Source organism: Notamacropus eugenii, chromosome 2 (genome assembly GCF_028372415.1).
Source record: "Notamacropus eugenii isolate mMacEug1 chromosome 2, mMacEug1.pri_v2, whole genome shotgun sequence".
Classification (NCBI taxonomy): domain Eukaryota; kingdom Metazoa; phylum Chordata; class Mammalia; order Diprotodontia; family Macropodidae; genus Notamacropus; species Notamacropus eugenii.
The window spans coordinates 538,486,477-538,508,238 of record NC_092873.1 but is presented as its reverse complement, the minus strand read 5'-3'; the positions used below and the strand labels follow the sequence as shown (position 1 = coordinate 538,508,238).

At 46.4% G+C, this 21,762-nt stretch overlaps 1 protein-coding gene across 3 annotated transcripts in view; it reads left to right on the top strand.

Annotated features, from left to right (window-relative positions):
- Positions 1–19,173, top strand: part of PIGK (phosphatidylinositol glycan anchor biosynthesis class K) — a 91,101-nt gene extending 71,928 nt beyond the window's left edge. For all 3 annotated transcript variants that reach the window (XM_072649892.1, XM_072649891.1, XM_072649893.1), the window contains one exon: positions 18,835–19,173. In XM_072649892.1, the coding sequence (XP_072505993.1) occupies positions 18,835–18,937 (103 nt within the window). In that variant the 3' untranslated portion in view covers positions 18,938–19,173. The remainder of the gene's footprint in view (positions 1–18,834) is intronic.
- Positions 19,174–21,762: the final 2,589 nt, after the last annotated feature.

Genomic DNA, 21,762 nt, shown 5'->3' with positions numbered 1-21,762 from the left:
TGCTGCCTCTCTGCCAGCACGTAGGTGACAGAGCTTGGTGGCAGTCTGAGGCCTTCATTTAACTTCTACCGCAGGGAAATCCCACATTTTGTTATTTTGAATCAAAGATGCTCAACTCAATTAAAATTGCCATCTTTTCCAGCTTCTTGTGTGCATCCTAAGCCAGAGGGCAGTTGTCCATCATTTTGGGGGTGAGGGAACAGTGATAGAAGAGGTTCATTTCCCATGTAAAACTCTTGTTTCCTCAAAGGCTGACTCTGTGTTTACTTACTTCGGATAGGACTTACCTGCTTCACTCTGAAATATAGTGAACAGTGAAGGCAGGTTGTTGTTTTTAAGTTTCTTAGAGGGAATGTTTCTGTCTGTGTTTCTCTAGACAAAGAGTTGAAAAAGAGCAGGAGTAAAAAAAAACAAGGTGAAAGCTGTCTCTCTTGGAGCTGGAGAAGAAGAGATCTTACTGGGTTTTGTTTCACATTTTTTCCCCAACAGGCAACAGTGTAATATTAAATGTTTTCATCTAAACTAGAATTTGTTTGAAAATTTGTTTTCATCTTTTGTTAAAAAAGGAATTCAGGGAAAATGTTTTATAGTGTATTGTCTTTCTGCTTGGTACCACTTTTTTCAGACTATGTCAGAATCTCAGTTTACCCCTAAACCCAGGGCTGGGTCACTAATTAATTTCCCTGTCCCCTGTGTTGCCTATACTTTGCTGTTCCTCTTACAACGTGAAGCGGGGAGGCAGCTGGATTTAAGAAGGCGGCACATGTCTTTACGAATCACATGTAAAGCAAAGATCAGACTGTCTTGTCACTGTTTCTCATGTGTAGCATCATTTTCAAACAACTTATCTCACAGTGTTGACATTTCAAGAATTTTAATTAGAGCACCTTTCAAACCACAGAAATGCATATGTGTAAAATACTGGGAAATGGAGGGAAGTTTGGTCCTTTGTAGCTTTGTGCCAAAGATGTATTACTGAAACGTTGGGTGTAAATAGAAGCTGATTCTAAGTACCGCTTAAACGAATTCCTCTGCTTTTTGTAAAAGGGAGGTCTGATTGTAGAGGGAGAAAGAAGCCTCTCAACTATTACCATTGGAAGGTTGCTTAGAGAGTCAGTCAATAATAGTCCACATTGATTAAGTACCTTCTGTGTGCCAGGCACTTGGGACCATCTACCTTTGAGGAGCTCCCTGTCTGAGGGGAAAGGCAGCACGTAAAAAGAATCCGAAAACGTGGGGAGAGAAGTAGCTGGCATGGGAGCCTGAGGAGGAATGGCCAGTGACAGGCTTGATGCCACTGAGGAAGCACTCAGGCCAGAGCCTGCATTTACCCCACTCCACTCCCAGGTCATGCCGGGTGGTCAGGATGACGAGGAGTTGGTGCTGGTCGTTTTCTTTTCTGGGACAGACTCAGAAAAAGCATTTTCTGAGACATTTCCAAAGATCAGCCTGAAGGACACTGTAAGGTTCGGGGTCCATAAATTATGTACATATTTTGTGGTTTCAGATTATTTACACATTTGTGATCCATGAATCATTTGTATGGTAATCAGGAAATCTTATCCCCTGAATCTTTTTAGATAAAGAGGAATTTACAATAAAAAAGCATCAAAGACCGTTGGGACATATTTTGGCCCTGCTAGTTCCTCTGCCAGGTTAAATGTTGCAAAAAGGTGGCTTGGGATGACTTCTGTTTTATTCTGCTGTGATGCACAGAAATCCACAGAACATTTTGTTGTTGTTGTTGAGAAAATGGAAAAACCATTTTAAAACTTTAAATGGTCTTCTAAGTATCTTTAAGATTCACAAAATAAAAACGTGAAATTTGACTCACTCTGCTTTAGCCCAAGGATCTAATCTGCTGCTGGACTCCACTGATGGAGCCTTCACGCCTTGAGGGCCAGGCCAGATTCACTTTTGTCTCTGTAGATCCCAAGCCTCACACAAGGACTAGCATGTAGTACGTGTTTGATTGCGGCATGTTGCTCCAGCCAGCATACCCCAAGCAAACACAGCCACTTCTCTTTGCCTCCCTCTCCTGAGCTTCCTTGTCTCCAGTCCTCTTGTTTCTGCTTTCAGGACATCTCTCATGTGCATCCCCTTCTCCTGGGCCCTCCATGCCTTCCCCCTGGATGACTGCACTGGGCCTCTAGAGTGTTCATTCCCTCCAGTCTCTGCACCTGAAATCTTGTCTCAGCTGCCATCTCATCCTGGGAAATCTGGCTATCCTTAGAGCCTTCTCTCTTACCCTGGCACCTTAGTCTGCCTCTACCCACCTCCTCGGGGAGCCAACCTTTCTTTTGTACTTGTATTCTTGTGATTAGCACAATACCTGATAAGTCCCTTCCTCCCCTTCTTTCATCAGTAGACAGTTATTAAGCACCTTCTATCTACGGGGCACTGTGCTATGCAGGGGGTGCAAAAAAGAAGCCAAAGACAGTCCCTGCTCTCAAGGAACTCACAATCAAATGGAGAAATGAGATACAAACAGATATGTACAAGACAGACTATGAGCAGGTCAAATAGGAAGTAATTAACAGAGAACTTGGGAAAGGCATCCTGTGGGAGGTGGGACTTAAAGGGAACCAGGGAGGTCAGAAGTCAGAGCTTAGAGGATGGCCAGGTGGAGAGTCTTGTTTGTGGGCAGCAGGAGGGGTGCCACTGGGTGGAAGAGTATGTGGTGGGCAGTGAGGTGCAGGTCTGCTGGGAAGGAAGGAAGGGGCTGAGTTAGGAAGGGCTTTGAGTGCCCAACAGAAACAGTAGGGAGCCATCTGAGGTTACTGAGTGAGATGAGATGGGGGTGCATTTTAGGAAAGTCACTTGGAGTGGCAGGAGCAGGGAGATGGGGAGGGAGTGAGGTAGGTAGACCCTATCCCCCAGCATTGATTACAGCAGTGGTGGGGGGTGAGGGGATGGGTCTGCACCAGGGTGGGAACAATGTCAGAGGAGAAGAGGAGGTGGATAGGAGAGATGCTGTGAAGGCGAAATTGGCCACCTTGGCCCCATGTTGGCAATGGGAGAGGGGCAGTGAGAGAGTGTGGAGTCCAGGATGGCTCCTAGGTTATGACGCTGAGAATTCAGACTGGGATAGATGGTGGTATCAGTAATAGGGAAGGTCAGAAGTCAGGAGGGTTTGGGGGAAAGAGAATAAGTTCTGTTTGGGGCAGGTTGGATATAAGGTATCTACTGGACATACAGTTGGAGATATAATCGCCAGCATTGGATGGTCATTGAATCCATAGGAGCCTATGAATTAGGTAAGAGGGAGAAGAGCTGAGGGCCCAGGACAGATGCTGAGTGACACCCATGGGTAGAAGGCTTGGTCTAGAGGAGGATCGGGCCAAGGAGACAGAGAAGTAGTGGAAAAGGAGAAGCGGGGTGGGGAGTGACCCCAAAACCTAGCAAAAGGAGAGTGTCTAGGAGGAGAGAGCGAGTCTCTGTGTTGGAGGCTGCAGGGGGACTGAGGAGAATGAGGATAGAGAGCAGACCCTTTCTTCTTCCCTCCTCCCTTTCTTCCACTTTGTTATTGTAAACAAATCTTAGGCTTCTTCATTTTCAGGACTTTACATCGTGGTGGGACGCACGAGTAAATTGTAGGCTTCATTTGGTAGCAGAACTGGAGGGAAATACCTCGCAACTTTGTGCCTTTTAATTTTATTGTCACCCACAAATGTGATGTCACAATACTGATCTTCACTGTAAATCATAAATCATGAGCCCCTTGAAAATAAAATAGTGCTAATAAGAAATGAGAAAATGGAGCGCTTCAGGGAAAGCTGTGAAGATCTTTATGGACTGGTCCAGCCTGAGCGGAGCACAGCCAGGAGAATTTACAGTCATGGCAACATTGGAAAGAGAAGCAGCTTTGCCCATGACACCTCCCTGATTCCAGAGGCCTGTGGATGAAGCCAGAAATGGGCTGGATTCAGACTGCTGAAGGAAGTGTGTATGGGTCTGGCCAATGTGGCTGGGAGTCTTTATTAGGAGGGCAGGAAAGGGGGAGCAGAAGAGAGAAAAATCAGTGCTTAATGGAAAAAAATATATATTTTGGAAAAGTAAATGAATCACCCCAAAGGACTGAATGTGAAAGCATTATTGTGTGCTCAGGGTTTCAGATTTCAGAAGTGTGACAGTCCCCGACCTTCAGGACAGTCAAGGACAGACAAGTCATGGAGGGGTTGGGCAGGGGTCATCACACCAGTGAGCTGATCCGGCCGTACATCATTCCTTCGAAATGCTCATTGTACAGCTAGTGGTATTACTGATGTGATCTGGCCCTGTGTCCAGAGATGGGAGGCATGGTGGTCTGCAAAGCAGACAGTGTGGGTGGAGGCCTGGACAAAGCCAGGACCCTGGCAGTGTGCTGGGTAGAAGGGTGAGAGCAGCTTTGACCTGCCCGTGCCTGAGATATGGCCAGGACATCCCGGCTGGAATGGCCAGGAAGCTGTTGGTGATGTGAGAGCAGAGACAGGCTTGGATATGTTGTTCTGTAAGCAGCCTGCATGGAAATGGGCAGAGGGAGTGAGTGAGACCTACTGTGTGCCAGGCGTGTGCTAAGTGCTGTTTAAGTAGGCTCTCATTTCACCTTCAAAACAACCCTGGGAGATGGCTCTGTCATGGTCCCCATTGAGTAGCTGAGGAAATGCCCCGAGTCACAGAGCTGGCGAGTGTCTGAGGCTGGATTTGAATTCAAGTCATCCTGAATGTGGCCCTTAACAACCTTCACTGGAGCCGATTGGTGGAGAACAGAAGGGAGAAGAGAGGCAGCAGCCACTGGCGGAACCCCGCGGGAACTTGGAGTCTTTAAAAGCGGTCTTGCACGCTGGGCACAACCTGCTTTCTGTGTGTTATGTTCTTTGCAGAGTGAAGCCTGATGGCTTTGGGCACAGCCTTCCTTTAAGAAAGACTGACCATGTGTAACCAAATTTCTACTTTTACCTCAGATAAATGCAGGGTGGGTTATTGCCTTCCCCAGCTGATGCCAGCCGGCATCAGCTTCCATAGGGACATCCTAGACTGGGACGTCTGATTCCATTTGGAAGAATTTCCCATCTGGACAAGTCTCCTGGTGCAGGAGCATGGTCTGAAGTGGAAGGCCCTTACAATACCATCTCTTTGCTTAGCTCTGATTGTCACAGACCCCGAGGGTACTGAGACTCATTCACCATTATTGTTTTAGGCTAATGGAGGCCATTTTTACTACCTGAGAAAAGAGAATTCGTTTAAATTAACCAAATTATTTTACAGATTAAAGGGAGGCCTTTGTTTTTATAACCCTTATGTAGTACAAGGGATCCTATCTTATACAAATACTCGAAGAGGATTATGCTATTATCTGGTAGCAGGGATAATTGGGATTTTTTTTTTTTTTGCCCCATGGCCATACAGGTGATCCAATAGGATTCATTTTTGTGAGCCGTCCTGGGCTGTTTTCTATTTTGATATAATTAGCCATATGTAAATATTTTTGAGATGCTTTCTATCCAGTCTTGATTAGTTCTACATTTTAAATCAGGTAATCAAAAACGAAACCAAGTAGAAATTATTTTACAGAATATCTGAGAAAAATAGGGCATACAGATAGGACTCAGCTGTGGATGAAGTTTCAGCCAGCAAACTTCACACGGATGACCATTCAGCAAGTATTCATTGAGTGCTCACATTCACTGATGTTGAGAGTTCTTATTCCTCTTGTTTTTATTCTTAGATATTTAAGAGAAACACTTCCACCTCCAGAAGTGCCTTTTGCTCAACAGTGTAACTTTAGACACTAACTTATTCAAGGTGGTCCGTGTTCTCATTGATCAGAAGTTCCCTTCAAGGACTGAGGTTGTGACCCAGGTGATCCGCCCTCCTCCCTGAGCCCCCTGATGTGGCCCTTCATCCGCTGTCCCATGATACATTTCCTTGGTGATGACTTCTCTTTTCATTCTTTGGTGCCTGGGGCGTCTGCTCATTCCCCGATGCCTCTCTGTTGCCTTCTTTGCGATGTTTACCTTGAATTCCTTGCAGATTGTTGTCTTCTGAGCCTCCTTAGGCCTGAGTTCAGATCTGGCCTTAGACACTTATGCTAGTGTGACCCTGGGCAAGTCATTTCCCCCTGTTTGCCTCAGTTTCCTCATCTGTAAAAGGGACTGGAGAAAGAAATGGCAAAGCACTGTGGTATCTCTGCCAAGGAAACTTTAGATGGGGCCACAAAGAGTCAGATGCAACTGAAACGAGAGTAATAAGTGAAGAAATCACTATTTCTTGTACCTGTGGGCATACAGGTGCCCTCTCTTTGATCTCATTATGGTACAGGCTAAATGGCGGAATGGCTAAGCCAGAGGTAACTTTGGGGACACATTTCCACGATGCTTTAGCTCAGCTGTAACAGCAGTGGTACTGCTCCCTCATCCCTTCCTTCTCCGTTTCCCCACCCTGCCATCCCCACTCAAAACAAAAGCAGCTTTTCTGTCCTTAACCAAGAGGACTGGACCTTCTAGGGCCATGTTCCTCTCTCGGAATCCATGTCACCAGTCACAGTGACACCTGTGTCATTGGAGGCATTGTGAGCTCCACCTGTGAGCTCCCAGGGCCCCAGGCCTTTTCCTCCTTCCCTCCTGGCAGCTGCCACTCTCCTTGGGAGAGGGGGGAGCTTGGGGGGCTGTACCCACTCCTCCCCCTTCCCTCATGGGCCTCCCAATCATGCATGTGTTCACACATGTGGATGCATGTTTCCTTGTGTGTTTTTACATCACATGACAAACTTGTACATCAGAATACATATGTTTCAGTCATGCCTGCTGTTGCTTTATGAAGAAAAATGACTGACAATACCGAGGCGGGAGAAAATGAATTTATTTTTATCATGGAATCCCATCTTTCTGAGGCTCCACTCAGTTCTCTTTGTTCAAGACAACTTTGTACGTGCGTGTGATGTTGTTCCTCACATAATAATTCTGCTAAAGCCAATGAATGGACATCCTGGAAGCGGGACTTTGGTGTGGACGCTGTTTATGCTGCCAGAGCTGGAGCTTCTGGGGGGAAGAAGGGGTGGCACAGTCTTGCTTGTTAAGTCTCCAGTGCTTGGCACACAGTCAGGGCTTCATTCATTCATTCATTCATTCATTCATAGTTACTCATCCACATTTGGCATTTTTGTTTAATCCAAACTTGTATAAATATGGAAATTCTAATAACCTCCTTCCCATCCAACAATGGAGAGTGAAAAACATCATTTGTTAAGTAATTCTCACAATGCTTTCAGGACATTTGCTTGATCATTTTTTCTTTCTATAAAATCCATTTTAATAGCATTTTTATGTTCTATATGTTTTATGAAAAGGCCTTACTGAAAATCTTGGACAGTTTCCATCCATCTCCCCATAGACTCATTTAATTTGAAAATCCTTAGTTTCATCCTTACCTTAATTACGAACCTTGGAACTGTGCTCTGTTAACTGGTTTTTGAAGTTTCCTGCAGTGATGTGCATCTTGCCTCATCCAGGCCAGAAACTGGGTACCGTTCACAGTGGGAAGTTCACTGTTGCTTAGCTACCTACCTTTTAATTCAAAATATCAGGCATTTCCATAATCTGCGGCCTGTCGCAGTTCAGCATTTGTTCATGATGTTTTACTTTTGTATTCTAGCTGTTATTATCTGGGGGAGGGGGTCCCAGTGGCTTTCTCTGTGCAATGATTGCCTTCACCACATCGAGTCAGTCATTCTGTGGGAGGCTCAGCCCATGCCCCTGTGGTTGCCAGTGTCTAAATGAGACCCATCTGTGACTTAATTGTGAGTAAAAGCGTTGAAGACCGACTACAAAATGTCAGCCGTGGTTGTTGGAAGAAGCTGCTGCTAAGGAAGGCATCAGGAAACAATCCTGTGTGCTAGAGAGAGCGAGTCCATGATGGGAGCAGACATGTTCATGGTATTTCTGTGAAAGTCGGGGGCACCCAGGCCTCATCAGTTAGGCAAGGTTCCTTAAATTGATGCCCTTCCCTTGCCTCTTCCCGGTTTTAACTGTCAACATAGGTCATGTGGTGTACAGATTGTGGCCAGATGGTTGCATTAAGTCAAGGAGCATTTCTGAAGCACCTACTATGTGCTCTGGCACCTCTAGAGAGATGAGGAAAGGCAAAGGCGGCTGCAGATGGCTGTGTGCAGACAAGATGGACGTGGGATCAGTCAGAGATGCTTTTAGCATGAAGGGTGAGGTTAGTGTGGGCTGACCCGAGACCCCAGATCTGTGTTGGTCTGGAAGCCTTATGGAGCATCTCCTTGTTGTTAGCCCCCCATGGGGCACGAGGGAGGAGATGGAGAGGTGGTAATGAGGATTTATTAAGTGTACTTTAAAGCTGGCATGTGTCACTGCATTTGGTCCTTACAACAACCCTGTGAGGTTGGTATGGTTGTTCTCCCCATTTTACAGATTAGGAAACAGACTCAGAGAGGGGAAGTGACTTATTCAGGGTCACCCAGCTAGGAAGTGTCTGAGGCAGGGTTTGAGCCCAAGTCTTCCTGATTCTGAGTCCTGCAGCCTTGAAAAACCCACATATGCAGACTCAGTCTCTTAGTATCAGTTACTATAAGAAGTTAATTAATTTTGCAGTTGTGGTGCACAGTGAGGAAGCCATGGGGAAGGAAGAAAGGAATGAGGCCTATTGTGCTCCCTCAGCTCAGGGGCTGAGCTGCAGACATGTGAGGGGCTTGCAGGCGCTGCGGGGAGCTGCAGAGGGCAGGGATGCGCCTGGAAACCCTGACCAGGCGGGCTGCGCACCCTGAGCTCTCTTGCCCCGTGCGGGATCTGAGGAGAGTGCCAAGATGGGCCCAAATTCACCTTTGTCGTTGGCCCTTCCTCCCATGTACCTTGTTGTTGACCCAGAGGGCCTTTGTCTTTGACTCGTAGCCTAGTGGGTCTGGCGTCACTCTTTGTTGGATTAAAGGTAGCTCCTTGCTATGTAGTCCACACTCTTTCTCTCCCTCTCCTTCCCTCCTTCTCCCCTTTTCTCCTGCCTGTCTGTCTCTAGTGTCTCCTTCCTCTCATTGCAAGAGAAGAAATAGTAAGGAAGGAGTGCTGTCAGCATGGAACTGATGTTTAAATGCTCTCCCTCATGTTAGGAAGCTTTGTTGCAAGCATCTCAGTTTGGGGCTGGGTCTGTACTTCTCATTTCAGAAGGTTTGGTAGGGCTCCCCACCCTGACAGAGTGGGAGAGATGGGCCGCGGAGAGTAGATTCGTGAGCCTGTGCCTTGATTGGATGAGTGACTAAAAGCCCGTTGTTAGTGCTTCCTGTGTCCCAGGCTCTGAGGGAGGAGCCCACAGTGGTCCTCATCCTGGGGTCTTCTTAGAGATCAAGGGAGGGGCTGTGTCAGTCAGTCAAGGAGTGCCCACAGTGCTTTGGGCACTGTGCTGGATGCTCCTCGCATTGAATGAGGAAGCCAAGAGTGCACAGGTGAGTCCGGACTCGATAAATCAGAAGAGAATAAAGCCAGAGTGGTTTGGGAGAGGGCAGGCATGCTCCTGCCATTTGGCACTGGAGCCTCATCAAGTGGAAATAGCTGAATTACCGTCATGGGGACAGGGGAAGAGAGAGCAAATCAATTTCCTATTTTTTTTCTTTATTTAAAAAACAATAGTTCTGTAACTGTTCACAAAGCATTGGAGTCAAGTCTTGGGTGCATTTAAACAATTCGGGGGCTGCCCCCTTCTAGGCGGATGATCACACTCCCCCTTTCCGTGTGGTCATTCCCACAGCTCCAGCTTTCTGTAGGCCAGATCCATGGCCCTCTGGCCCCGAAAGCCTGCTCCTTCAAACTTCACACCCCGGGGCCCTCTCCCAGGCCTAGTGGCTTGCTGCTTCTTCCTCATCAGTACTCCCTCCATGTGTCCCCATTCTCCAGGGCTGCCCCATGTCTGTGTTGGATGGGTCCTTCCCGTGGTCTAGCCCCAGCCTACCTTTGAAGGCTTATTTTACGTCACTCACTAGTTCTGTCAAGTTTGACTCCAAACTGTCACCCAAGTTCTGAATGGCATCTGTGCATGTTCCCATTGGGAATGCCTGGTTTCCTCTCCATCTTTCAGGTTCCTTCCCTTGGTGTGGAGCTCACCTTGTCCCTTTGTCTCCTCTGTTCTCTCTGGTGCAGAGTCCCAGTGGGAGCCCCAACCTTTCCAAGAAAATACCCCACGTATGTTCCATGTCTATGCTGCCCCTCCCCTAGCCCTGTGCCTGGCATGTATTGGACGCTTAGGACACATTTGTTTAGTTTGAATTTTATTGGGACAGATATTGATTCTCACTTGGAGCTTAACTGGGCTGCCATCTGCAGCCTTTAACCAAGGAGTAAACTGTCAAACTGCACTGTGGCGCTGTTCACATGTACCCAGTTTAACATTGAGCATTTCTCACTCCTCTGTACTTAGAATCTTTTGTCTTCAAGATCGTTATTTCAAGATGATTCAGTGATGATGGCGTTTCATAATTACTAGTGTTTTTTCTTTTGTTGGCTTGGTCTTAAAGAATTTTTTATAATAGCATACCCGGTACTCCTGCAAGAAGTACTGGTCATTTTGTGCCCTTGAATTCAGATGTCAGGACGGTGCTGTCCAACCTGGGAACCGGCTTAACGTGGAATCTCACGGGAAATACATTAGATGGAAACCCAAGGTCCCAGTCCATATTCCTAGATCAGTCAGATGACTCACTGACTCCTTCAAATTCTTTAAAGAAATAACATTCCACAGAAAATCCAAAAGACTTCTAAAGCCAGTGGCTGAATTGAAGTTAAGGGTCGTGTTAGGATTTTTGTCTCAGACCCAAGACAAGGAGCAGATAGTTCAAGGAGATCCATAAAATGAGCACATCTGCAAGGCTTGGCCGTTCCTTGGCAAAAGGGGAAAGAGGCCTGGCCTGAGATCCCAGAGGCTGGATTCTAGTCTGACGAGACCACCCACTGGCTGTGTCAGTGAGCAATGCGCTCATCCTCTTTGGCCGCAGTCGGACCGGCCGATCTCTGAAGTCCTGGGAACCTGCGGCTGAAATCGAATCATCAGACTGATTTCTAGATAGGAAATACTAGATAGGAAACCTCAGTTTAAAGGATATAATGTGTGTTCTTTATTTGGAATTGCTTTCATTAAATTCATAAATGCCTATGAAGTTTCAGTTTTAGAAATTAAACACTATGCATGTTGACGGCTTGTGGTTTTTGCAGATTAATTGTGGACCTGTCACAGAATATTGATTTGGCCCTTTAACACGGCTGGCCAACAGGACTGCTGAACCATGGTGGGGACATCTGAGGATTAGGAATGCAAGCTAAATGCAGTGCCTCAGGATGGTGGGAGGTCATATTGGCCAGTGAGTCTGACATCATGACTTGGTTAAATTCTAGAATGGATCTTAAAAGAGTTGGTGAGTGACAAGAGCCTTAGTGATAGACAGATGATGCTAGACTAACCTCATTTCTCTCCCTTTCCTTCCTTCCTTCCTTCCTTCCTTCCTTCCTTCCTTCCTTCCTTCCTTCCTTCCTTCCTTCCTTCCTTCCTTCCTTCCTTCCTTCCTTCCTTCCTTCCCTCCCTCCCTCCTCCTCCTTCCTTCCTTCCTTCCTTCCTTCCTTCCTTCCTTCCTTCCTTCCTTCCTTCCTTCCTTCCTTCCTTCCCTCCTTCCTTCCTCCTTCCTTCCTTCCTTCCTATCTTTTTTCACAGTGTCTGGCACATAGTAGGCACTTAATACATATTTATTGACTGTTCCGACAGGGTAGGGCAGGGCTGTCTGTGTGTCTTGTGGATAAAGCTCACCTGGATTTTAACAAAGGATTTGATAAAGCATCTCATGATACTATTATGTTGAGATGGAGATTTAATGAAGAGTGCATGGACTTGGTGCTGGTCACAGTCGCCGTTAGTGATTCAATGGGCCTATTATTATCCCTATTTTACAGTTGGAGAACCTGAGACAAGCAGGAGTGAGGTGACTTCTTAGGGTCCCACAGTTGGCATGTATCTAAGTTTGGATTTGAACTTGGTCTTCCTGCTCTCTGCACTGTGGCGCCCCCTGGCTGCTCTCAATGATAAATTCAGAAATTGGGAACGTTTGAGGGGAAAGATAAGGAGTTATCTTTTTTTTCCCCACAGTTTAGTTAGGTTTTTTATTTTATACAGTACTAAATAATTAGCCATTTTATCTTTGAAAGATTCAGATTTCATTCTTCATGAACTCAACAGGTAGTTAAAGATATTTTTACATATCCAGAAATTACTGATTTTTTAGAAAATTTTTTTTTAAGTAACAGCAGGTAGATTTTAGGGTACATACACATATAAGATGTTCTCAGCATAACAATTTGTATTATTTCATATAGTCTACAACATTCCTTTGCCATTTGCCAGTGCTTTTTCTCCTAAGTAGACAAATCTGTTCTTTATCCAGAACATTTTTTTCTAACATGAATATTTACTAAAGAAAAATGGTATTAGTAATCACTTGTACTTTACAGTTTAGGGAAAATGTCCAATTATGGTCCCTGAGAATGTATAATGAAATATTTTCCTCTCTTCCTGTCAGAAAGGTACATGACTGGAGAAGTAAAATGTAACATGTTGTATTAGACTTGTCGTTTTATTTTTTTCCCCACATTTATTAATTTGTTTTCAGTTTTCAACAGTCTCTTCCATAAGTTCCAAATTTTCTTCCCCCCTTTCCCCCCTCCCTCCCCAAGATGACATGAAATGTTATATGGGTTCTGCATATACATTCCTATTAAACACATTTTCACAGTTGTCATGTTGCATAGAAGAATTAAAATGAGTGTGAGAAATCATGAGAAAAACAAAACAAAATATAACAAAAGAGAATAGTCTGCTTCATTCTGCATTCCAACTCCATAGTTCTTTCTCTGAATGTGGATGGCATTTTGTATCATGAGTCCTTTGGAAATGTGTTAGGTCCTTGGATTCCTGCGAAGGGCTAAGTCTATCAAAAACAGTCCTCACACACTGGCTGTGGCTGTGCACAGTGTTCTCCTGGTTCTGCTCACTTCACTCTGCATCAGTTTATAGAAGTCTTTCCAGGCCTCTCTGAAGTCTGCCTATTCGTCATTTCTTAGAGCACAATAGTATTCTGTTCCAGTCGTATACCACAGCCTGTTCAGCCATTCCCCAATTGATGGGCATCCCCTCGATTTCCAGTTCTTGGCCACCACAAAGAGAGCTGCTATAAATATTTGTGTACAAGTGGGGCCCTTTCCCTTTTTTATGATTTCTTTGGGATACAGTCCTAGAAGTGCTATTGCTGGGTCAAAGGGTATGTGCATTTTGGTAGCCCTTTGGACATAGTTTCAAATTGCTCTCCAGAATGGTTGGATCAGCTCACAGCTCCACTAGCAATGAACTAGTGTTCCAGCTTTCCCACATCTTCTCCAACATTTATCATCCTGTTTTGTCACGTTAGCCAATCTGATAGGTGTGATGTGGTATCTCAGAATTGTTTTGATTTGCATCTCTCTAATCAACAGTGATTTAGAGCATTTTTTCATATGACTACAGATAGCTTTAATTTCTTTCTCTGAAAACTACCTGTTAATAAACTTTGACCACTTATCAACTGGGGAATGACTCGTATTCCTATAAATTTGACTCAGTTCTCTATATATTTTAGAAAAGAGGCTTTTATTTTATAGTTTTCAGCTTCCTTCCTAATCTTGGTTGCATTGGCTTTGTGCAAAAATTTCTCAGTTTGATGTAATCAAAATGATCCATTTTGCATTTCATAATGTTCTCTATCTCTCATTTGGTCATAAGTTCCTCCATCGTCCATAAATCTGACAAATAAGCTAATCCTCACCCCCTAGTTGGTTTATGGGATCAGCCTTTGTACCCATTTGGACTTTGTTCTGGCCTGTGGTGTCAGGCACTGGGCTGTGCTCAGTTTCTGCCACACCGTTTTCCAGTTTCCCAGCAGTTTTTGTCAGACAGGTGACTTCTCCTCCCAGAAGCTGGGTCCTGGGTGCCGTAGTCACTGACTGCTGTGTCTTGGGCACCCGGCCTGTTCCACTGGTATGCCCCTCTGTTGTGTTAGACAGCACTGAGGGACTTTGGTGGCTGCTGCTCTATAATACAGTTTAAGAGCTGGAGTGCCTAGGCTATCTTCCCTAGCATTTCTTTGGGTATTGATCTCTGGATATTCTAGACCTTTTGTTCTTCCAGATGAATTTTGGTCATATTTTTTCTAGTTCTATAAAACAATTTTTTGGTAGTTTGGTTGGTATGGCACTGGATAAGTAAATTAATTTAGGCAGAGCTGTCATTTTTATTATAGCGGTTCTTTGTTATATTAGCTTGGCCTACCTATGAGCAACTGATGTTTTTCCAGTTATTTAGATTTGACTTGATTTATGCGAAAAGTATTTTGTAATTGTGTTCATGTAGTGCCTGGGTTTGTTTTGGCAGGTAGACTTCCAGATATTTTATAGTGTCTACCATAGCTTTAAGTGGGATTTCTCTTTCTAGCTCTTGCTGTTGGGCTTTGTTAGTATCATATAGAAATGCAGAAGATTTGTGTGGAGTTATTTTGTCACCTGCAGCATTGCTAAAGTTGTTCATTATTTCAAGTAGTTTTTTACTGATTCTCTAGGATTCTCTAAATATATCATTATAATGTCTGCAAAGAGTGATAACTTAGTTTCTTCTTTGCCTATTCTAATTCCTTCTCTTTCTTTTGCTTCTCTTACTGCTACAGGTAACATTTCTAGTACCACATTGAATAACAGTGGTGATAATGGACATCCTTGTTTCACCTCCAATCTTATAGAAAGATAAGGAGTTGTCTCTTAGTGTTTGGAGTACCTCCAATTATCCAGTCTAAAATGTCCGGGAGATGTTTGATGTTGTGGAGCTGTAGTTCAGGAGAGAGATTAGGGGATGATATGTGGGCCTGAGAAATTATGGAGATGATGGGAGCCTGTGAGATCACATAGAGAGAAAAAGAAAAGGCCTTTAGAGGCCCCCCCCCCCCCCCCCCCAGATTCAGGAGGCAGGAGATGGAGGAAAATCCAGCAAGACCCTGAGAAGAAGCAGTCACACGAGGGCCAAGTACCAGCAAGCGGAAGAGGAGAGAGCACTGGGAGGGATAGGTGGGCTGCACTGCACCGCAGAGACATTGGCAAGGGGAAAGAAATGGAAAAAGCTGCTGGGAAAGGCAGAAAGGATGTCTGGCCTTTTCCCACAAGCCAAGAGTCCAAGCTGCACAGAAAGCAAAGGCAGCTCTCTCTTCCTCAGAGAACTCCCAGAACACTTTTTGTCAGGATGAATTAATCCAGAGAAAGAAAACACTCATTTTATACCTGCAGACAAACCTCTTGCTGTCAGCAATTGGATTGTTTTTCCAGACTCTGATGGATCCAAGCATCCAAGTGACCTCCTACCAGCTCCATGTGATTCTGCTTAAAACTGATCAGAAAGAAGGATTTGTTTAATGGTTCACCCTCACTCTTGAAATCTTTCAGAAGGGTGACTTGTCATCTTGATTCTGGGTCTGAGAACACTGGTCGGAAGGTCATCGGGTGAGGTGCTGTGTGGGGCCCCTTCATAAAACTTTCCTGGGGTGGATCATGTGAACGCTTCAGATCCTGGACCTCAGGACACATGCGTTTGTAGATCACCATTAGGCGGCTTCATCCCTCCTCACCATGTGCCTCTCCATTGTCCTTGGTGTGCCTTATTTTGAACTCTTTGTCCGCCATGTTTTGCTGCCAGTACAGGTTGGCGTTGAAAAGATGGGGCTTTGCTTTCCTGTGAAGCTTGGGGTCAGGAAAGGATTCCTGGGAAAGGTACTTGCAGTTTTCCTGAAGGCGGTCCATTGGGAGCGTCTGCCTCTGCTCAACCCAGTGAGGGGAGGGAAGGGAAAGGATGAGAACAAGTGTTTATTAAGCACCTCCGGTGTGCCAGGGGCTGTGCTGAGGGCCATACAGAGATCTTGTTCGTTGTTCATTGGTACTGCCCGTACCAGAAGCATGTTGATGAGCTCTGAGTGCATGACATTCTTCAGTCTTTCGGTTTTTCCTGAGTTGATGGCAAAGCCAAACTCCTTTGAGTGATTATCTGGGGCCTGGTGTGGGGCAGCTAGGTGGTATGGTACTCAGAGCACCGAGTCTCGAGGCAGGTAGACTCCTCTCTATGAGTTCAGATCCATCCTCAAGCACTTACTAGCTGTGTGACCCTGGGCTAGTCACATCACCCTGTTTGCCTCAGTTTCTTTATCTGTAAAATGAACTAAAGAAACATATGGCAAATCCCTCCAGTATCTGCCAAGAAAATCCTACGTGGGGTCACAGAATCTGATAAGACCAAAAAGTGCCTCAAGCACAGCTACACCAAGGTGCTTGGTGTGGTCAGCACAATGCCATCCGCAGATGGCCCGTCCCTCCTGACGTTCAGCCCTGGACAGCATCCCTCCCTCTGTTTATCCACCTCATGCCTTTGGTCTCCTGGCTTTGGCAGATCCTTCCCATTGGCCTCACTGTCATTTCTGTGGACTGTCCCCCACTTTTGATTATCACTTCCCAAGTGCAGGGCTGAATTGTTTCATTTGTGAGTCTCTTTGTTTTCTCATGATCTTAGTTCTGATGAATCGGTGCATAGACAGTTTATTCAGAGATCACGCCCACACCAGCAGCGCACCTTGTATTGTCTGCTCACGTACCTTGTGTTTTGGCATCACCGTGTTAGTTGGTGCTCACCATGTCCAACCCCTAAGAATTTTCTTATTGAAGTAAGCGTTGCTGAGAGGAGAAGGGACAAGCCCTCTGTGTCCCCTGCTCAGCCCTTCCTGAAGGACTTTGCCCCAGAGTTCTCCTGGGCCTCTGCATCGAAATTGCCGAGCAGCAGAGTGTGTGTCCATTTTATGGAACCACGCCCATCAGAGGATTTCCACTTCCTCTTAGAGCCTCAGCAGCCAGTGTTTGTCATAAACCGCATCCATTTTCATGGTGGTCTTTTGCAAAGAGCATCATTTGTATCGCAACACGTGATGACCCAGCATCCCATGAAACGGTGATTCTTGTTGCCTCTGGATGTGTGTGTCAAACCCACTCTTCTAGTTTCTTTGGTTGCCCCTTCCAAGGACACCTGGGACTGCTCTTTCCATTTAGCGGCAAACTCCCTTATTTCTTTTGTTTTCCTGTTTACCCGGTATGCTAAGAATACCAGGACTCCGCCTCCTCAGCCGTGTCGTCCTGTCATTGCAGAAAGATTTCACATTTGGCGTTCCAGTTGTCAGACTGATGTGTTTTGTATGGCTGTGTGCTGTGATAGTATCGCACAACTGCTACATCTACCACATGCATTTAATAATGAGTATTTTTTATGTTAAAGCTGGCTTTAATGAATCAAAATATATTTAAATAAAAAATTTGATAAAAGCAGGAAAATCAATCCAGTAACCCAATTTTATGTCCCTTTAATTTTTTTCACCTATGTTTGTCACAGAGAAAGTATTATTGAGAGCCTTTTACATCCTCATCATTGTTATCTATCATGTTAGCTATCATGTGTTAGAGAATGCATTCTGTGTTTGTGAAGGTGTATGAAATTTTTGGCAAATTTTTCCCTTCCCACCTACCCCCACTGGAAAAAGAAAAAGAAATCCCTTGTCACAGCCAGGCACCAGCCATCCCCTCCCTGTTGGAAGGTGGATAGCTTGTTCATCATTCACTTTCCAGATGGGGTCAGTCGAGAGCTGAACTTGCAGATAAGCAAATGCCCCTGGCCGAGCAGGAGGCCACTGGATATTTTCCGTATAGTCTCCATCCGAGTTTCATGGACCCTAGACTAGAGTACCAGAGAGAAAATCAAGGCAACAGTCAGATGGCCAAACACTAAAGCACCTACTGTGGGCCAGGCCCTGACCCATCCCTGCTGTCAAGGAGCTCATCCTCTGAGGGGAAAGAGAACATATGAACAGCCAGGTGCCTCCTGGCTCTGTGGAGCCTTGATCCTACCAGGGTCATGGGGCTTGTGATTCCTGCCTGATCTCTTTTACATGGAGGTAAAGGAATTCCAAGAACACTTTGGAACCTGGTCCAAGCCCTTTCTCTAATGCACCTTTGCACCAGATTTAGAATTGAAGTACCTCATGTTGCCCTAACATTTAAATCAAATAGAAAATCAGGTTGTTAAAAATTACATATAAATATCGAGACAAAAAAAGGAGGGATAGAGGATTGTTCGCAGAATGAACCACGGTGCTGAGAAAAGTAAGCTCATTGATGAGCGGCCATCTTTAACTAAAAAAAGTCTTGGTTTTGTTTTCATGTCAAGAGAATAGGCAAAAAGTAGGAATTCCATTTTTATTAAGCAGTTTGTTGTTTACTTTGTCACTGTTAAAACAAATGCAACTTTTTCACTGTCAGATATTTTAAATTGTGGTGCTTTTGGGGACCAAAGTCCTATGGCTTCATTTTCCTGATACGACAACTTGTGGGGCACTGGGAGAAGGAAAGGGTGTCCCAGCAGGAGTCGGAAGACTGTAGTGAGAAGAGCAGGAGGGGTCCACTCATGTCCCTGTCATACGTGGTAGAAAACTGGGTCTGTGTCTACTTCCACTCTGCCGCCTGTACTGGCAGCTGCTAGGAAAGAATCAGCCTGAGCTTCAGCTGGAGCTCCCGGGCACAAAGCAAGCCCCCTTCCCATCCCCCAAAGGGAAGATGAGGGTGAGTGGGTGGCCCTTGTGAGTGCCCAGGGGTCGGGCTCATCCTCTTTGGGCCCTTCTGGTCAGACTCCCACCCTACCCCACCCTGTCGGGCTTTACTTTGCTATCAGGCTGGTACGATGTAACTCTGTTGTCTTGCTTTGCAGAAACCCAAACCAAAGGAGTGGCACCCGCCGGGCGGCTTCATCCTGGGCCTCTGGGCCCTCATCCTCATGGTGTTCTTCAAGACGTATGGCATCAAGCACATGAAGTATGTATTTTAGAGGAGGTGGCCATGCCTCAGTCCCTGAGTGCCAGACAGAGGGTGAGGAGGGTCAGGGGACCCTGTGTTTTGACGTCGTCATACAATTTCATACTTGAAACATGCTCAGCTCTTAAAGGAATTTTCATTTTCTGTGTTCAACGTTGTGTAAGTAAATCATGTCTTGGTTGATAACTTTTCAATGTGAATACTTTGGGTCTATTAATAAATGTGAAAAACACCCCTTCTCTCTCATCTGCTTCTAATTGTGCTCCTGAATCAGCATGATGTTTGATTTTTTATAAAGCTGTTACTGTGTGGGCTCTTGGCACACAGGGCATGGACTGCTTGTTGGAGCAGATGTGGAGAGCTGGACAGGACCTCAGATGGGTGTAGGAGCAGAGGCCAATAGGGAGTCATGAAGGTGGGGAGCCTGAGAGGCAGGACCTCCAGGTACATTTTCTGACTTCTGGACTCAGGGTTTGTACCCTTTGGGCCATACTGCCTCCTGCTCAGCAGAAAGAGAAAAGGCTTCCCACCCAACTCCATGCCCTCCAGAGGGTTAGATCCCGGGGTCTGGCATTTTCTTGGTTTTGGCTCCTCCCTGCAAAGGAAACTCCCTTTACCAAGGCAGGCTGGTGACTTTCCTTTAGCTTGTAGTCTTGATTGCCCGTAGGAGTTGAATCGCTGGCCCAAGGCCCCCTGCCCGTGTGTCTCCCTGGCCACTGTGTCCCTCTGCTACAGTGGGCCAACAGGAGCATTACTGTAGGAAGGCTCTTGCAGTTTCCTTTAGATGACCTCTGAATTGGGCCTTGCAGGAGGTGAAGGTTTTAAAAGACATCACTGTCCATCCTCTCTGGGTCATAATGCCAGGAGTGCCCCATCTCTGCCCTTTTTGCCCCAGGAAGTTACCACCTGTTGTGAAAACCACCTCAGGTGCCACAAGCAATAGTTGTGACTCTGTGCCAATGCCCCCTGCATCCCTTGTACCCCTGGCTTTGGGAAGAGACAGTTTGAAGAAATCCCTGAATGGGCATCTCCCGTGGGCATCTCTGGAGCTGTGTGTGAGCATGCTTATGGCTGCAATGTCCCAAAAGATCCTGTCACGATGGTGAGGTCATTGGGAGGGTATTTCAGCGGTCATCTCTTCATCCCTCCCCTTCCCCAGACCTGCTCTCTGGCCTTCGGGCCTTGCCCATGATGTCCACTGGTCACCAAGCACTGTCCATTCCCAGCTTCCCTTCTCGTGGCTCCCACCCTGGCTTGTCAGAGGAGGTTTGTAACTCTCCTTCCCTCTTCTGCCCCACGGCTCCCCATCCTTGTCTGCCACCTTGATGGCCTCGCTCAGTTACCCCCAACCACCATACACTGTGTCCTCCCCAAAACTGTGAGCCACGGTGGGCTCCTAACCTGCAACCCCCAGGCTCCTGTGCTCGGACAGGACAGAGCGCATCTTTGTTTCACTAGCGTTGGTTTCTTTTGGAAGCCTGTGGACTTTATTTTATAGATTTAAAAATGCTTTTCTGAGGGGCTGTGAGTTTCCCTAGACACCTCGGAGTGCAGGACACAGCAGGTTAGGAACCCAGCATACAGCCTGGCCCTGCTCTTCGTGTCCCCTCCAGGAGTCTCTTCTCCTCTGCTCTCCCACTGCACTCTGAAGCTGGGACGCCAATGGGGCACCGCCTCAGGGCTCTTCTGGACCCTCTTGGCTTTTTTTAATAGTAACTGTGGCCGTTTCCTTCCCAGCCTGATGTCTTTCTTTTTCCTGGCTTCATTAAAGGGGCCGTGCCCTGGCTGCCTCTTAAACAGGCCTATTCAATGAATAGGCATTACCTCACCCTAAGTGAGTACCTGCAAAGACCTTGGCCTAAAGGGCCCAAGGTCTCCCAGTGCATCCTGGGTCATCTCCAGTCATCCTGATGAAATCTGGTCACTGGATTCAGACGACTCTGGAGGAGAAATGAGGCTGGTGACCTGCACAGCCCTCCCTCACTCAAAACAGTCAAGTGCAAGTCATGTCATCATTTCTCTGGTGGCACGGTCTTCGGCAGTGAAGGACGAACATGGAGTCTAGTGCAGCCACTCTGTAGTCTCCTCCTGCATCCTCCTGCCCGGCACCCACCAACCCAGACCCCCTGCCCTCTCCATCCCACTGTCCTTGTCTTCCTTGTCCCTCTCCCCGCAAAATCCTTCCCTTTCTTTGATACCTGATTCAGGTGTCTGCTGGACCTTGCATGGCCCCTGTGGGGCCATGAAAGGGAATCTCTCCTCCCAGAATAGCGCTCTCCAACACTGTGTGACTCCCTTCCTGCTGGACTTTGCCATCCTTACAGTGACCCAACCATATGAGCTGGTTATAATCTTCCTCAGGGCCGGGGCTCTGCCTAGTCTCTAGTCCTGGGTCCTGGCACAGTGACAGGCACATGCCAGGTACGTTGTGAATGTGGATTGAATTGAACCACACGATACAGTCTCAACTCAGGCTTACAGAAAAGGAGAGACACTGCCCTTTCTCAGTCAACTCGAGCGGCTCTCAGGGCCTCCAGGATGAAGTACAAAGTCCTGGGCTTGGCATTCAGAGCCCCTCTAACCTGCCCCCTTCTCCCTTTCCAGTCTTTTCCCCCTCCCACCTGCCCAACAAGAGCTCTTCTACCCAGCGAGTCCAGCCTCTAACTATCCTACCAACCAAACCCTCTGGCTCTGAGCAGTGGGCACTTTCTCTGGCTGCTTTCAGGGTCCAGCCCAAATTCCACCTTCTCCACGAGTCATTTCCTGGCGGCTTCAGGGTCAGGGGCTTCCCTGTGGTGGAGATCCCCTATTTATTCAGTCTAGA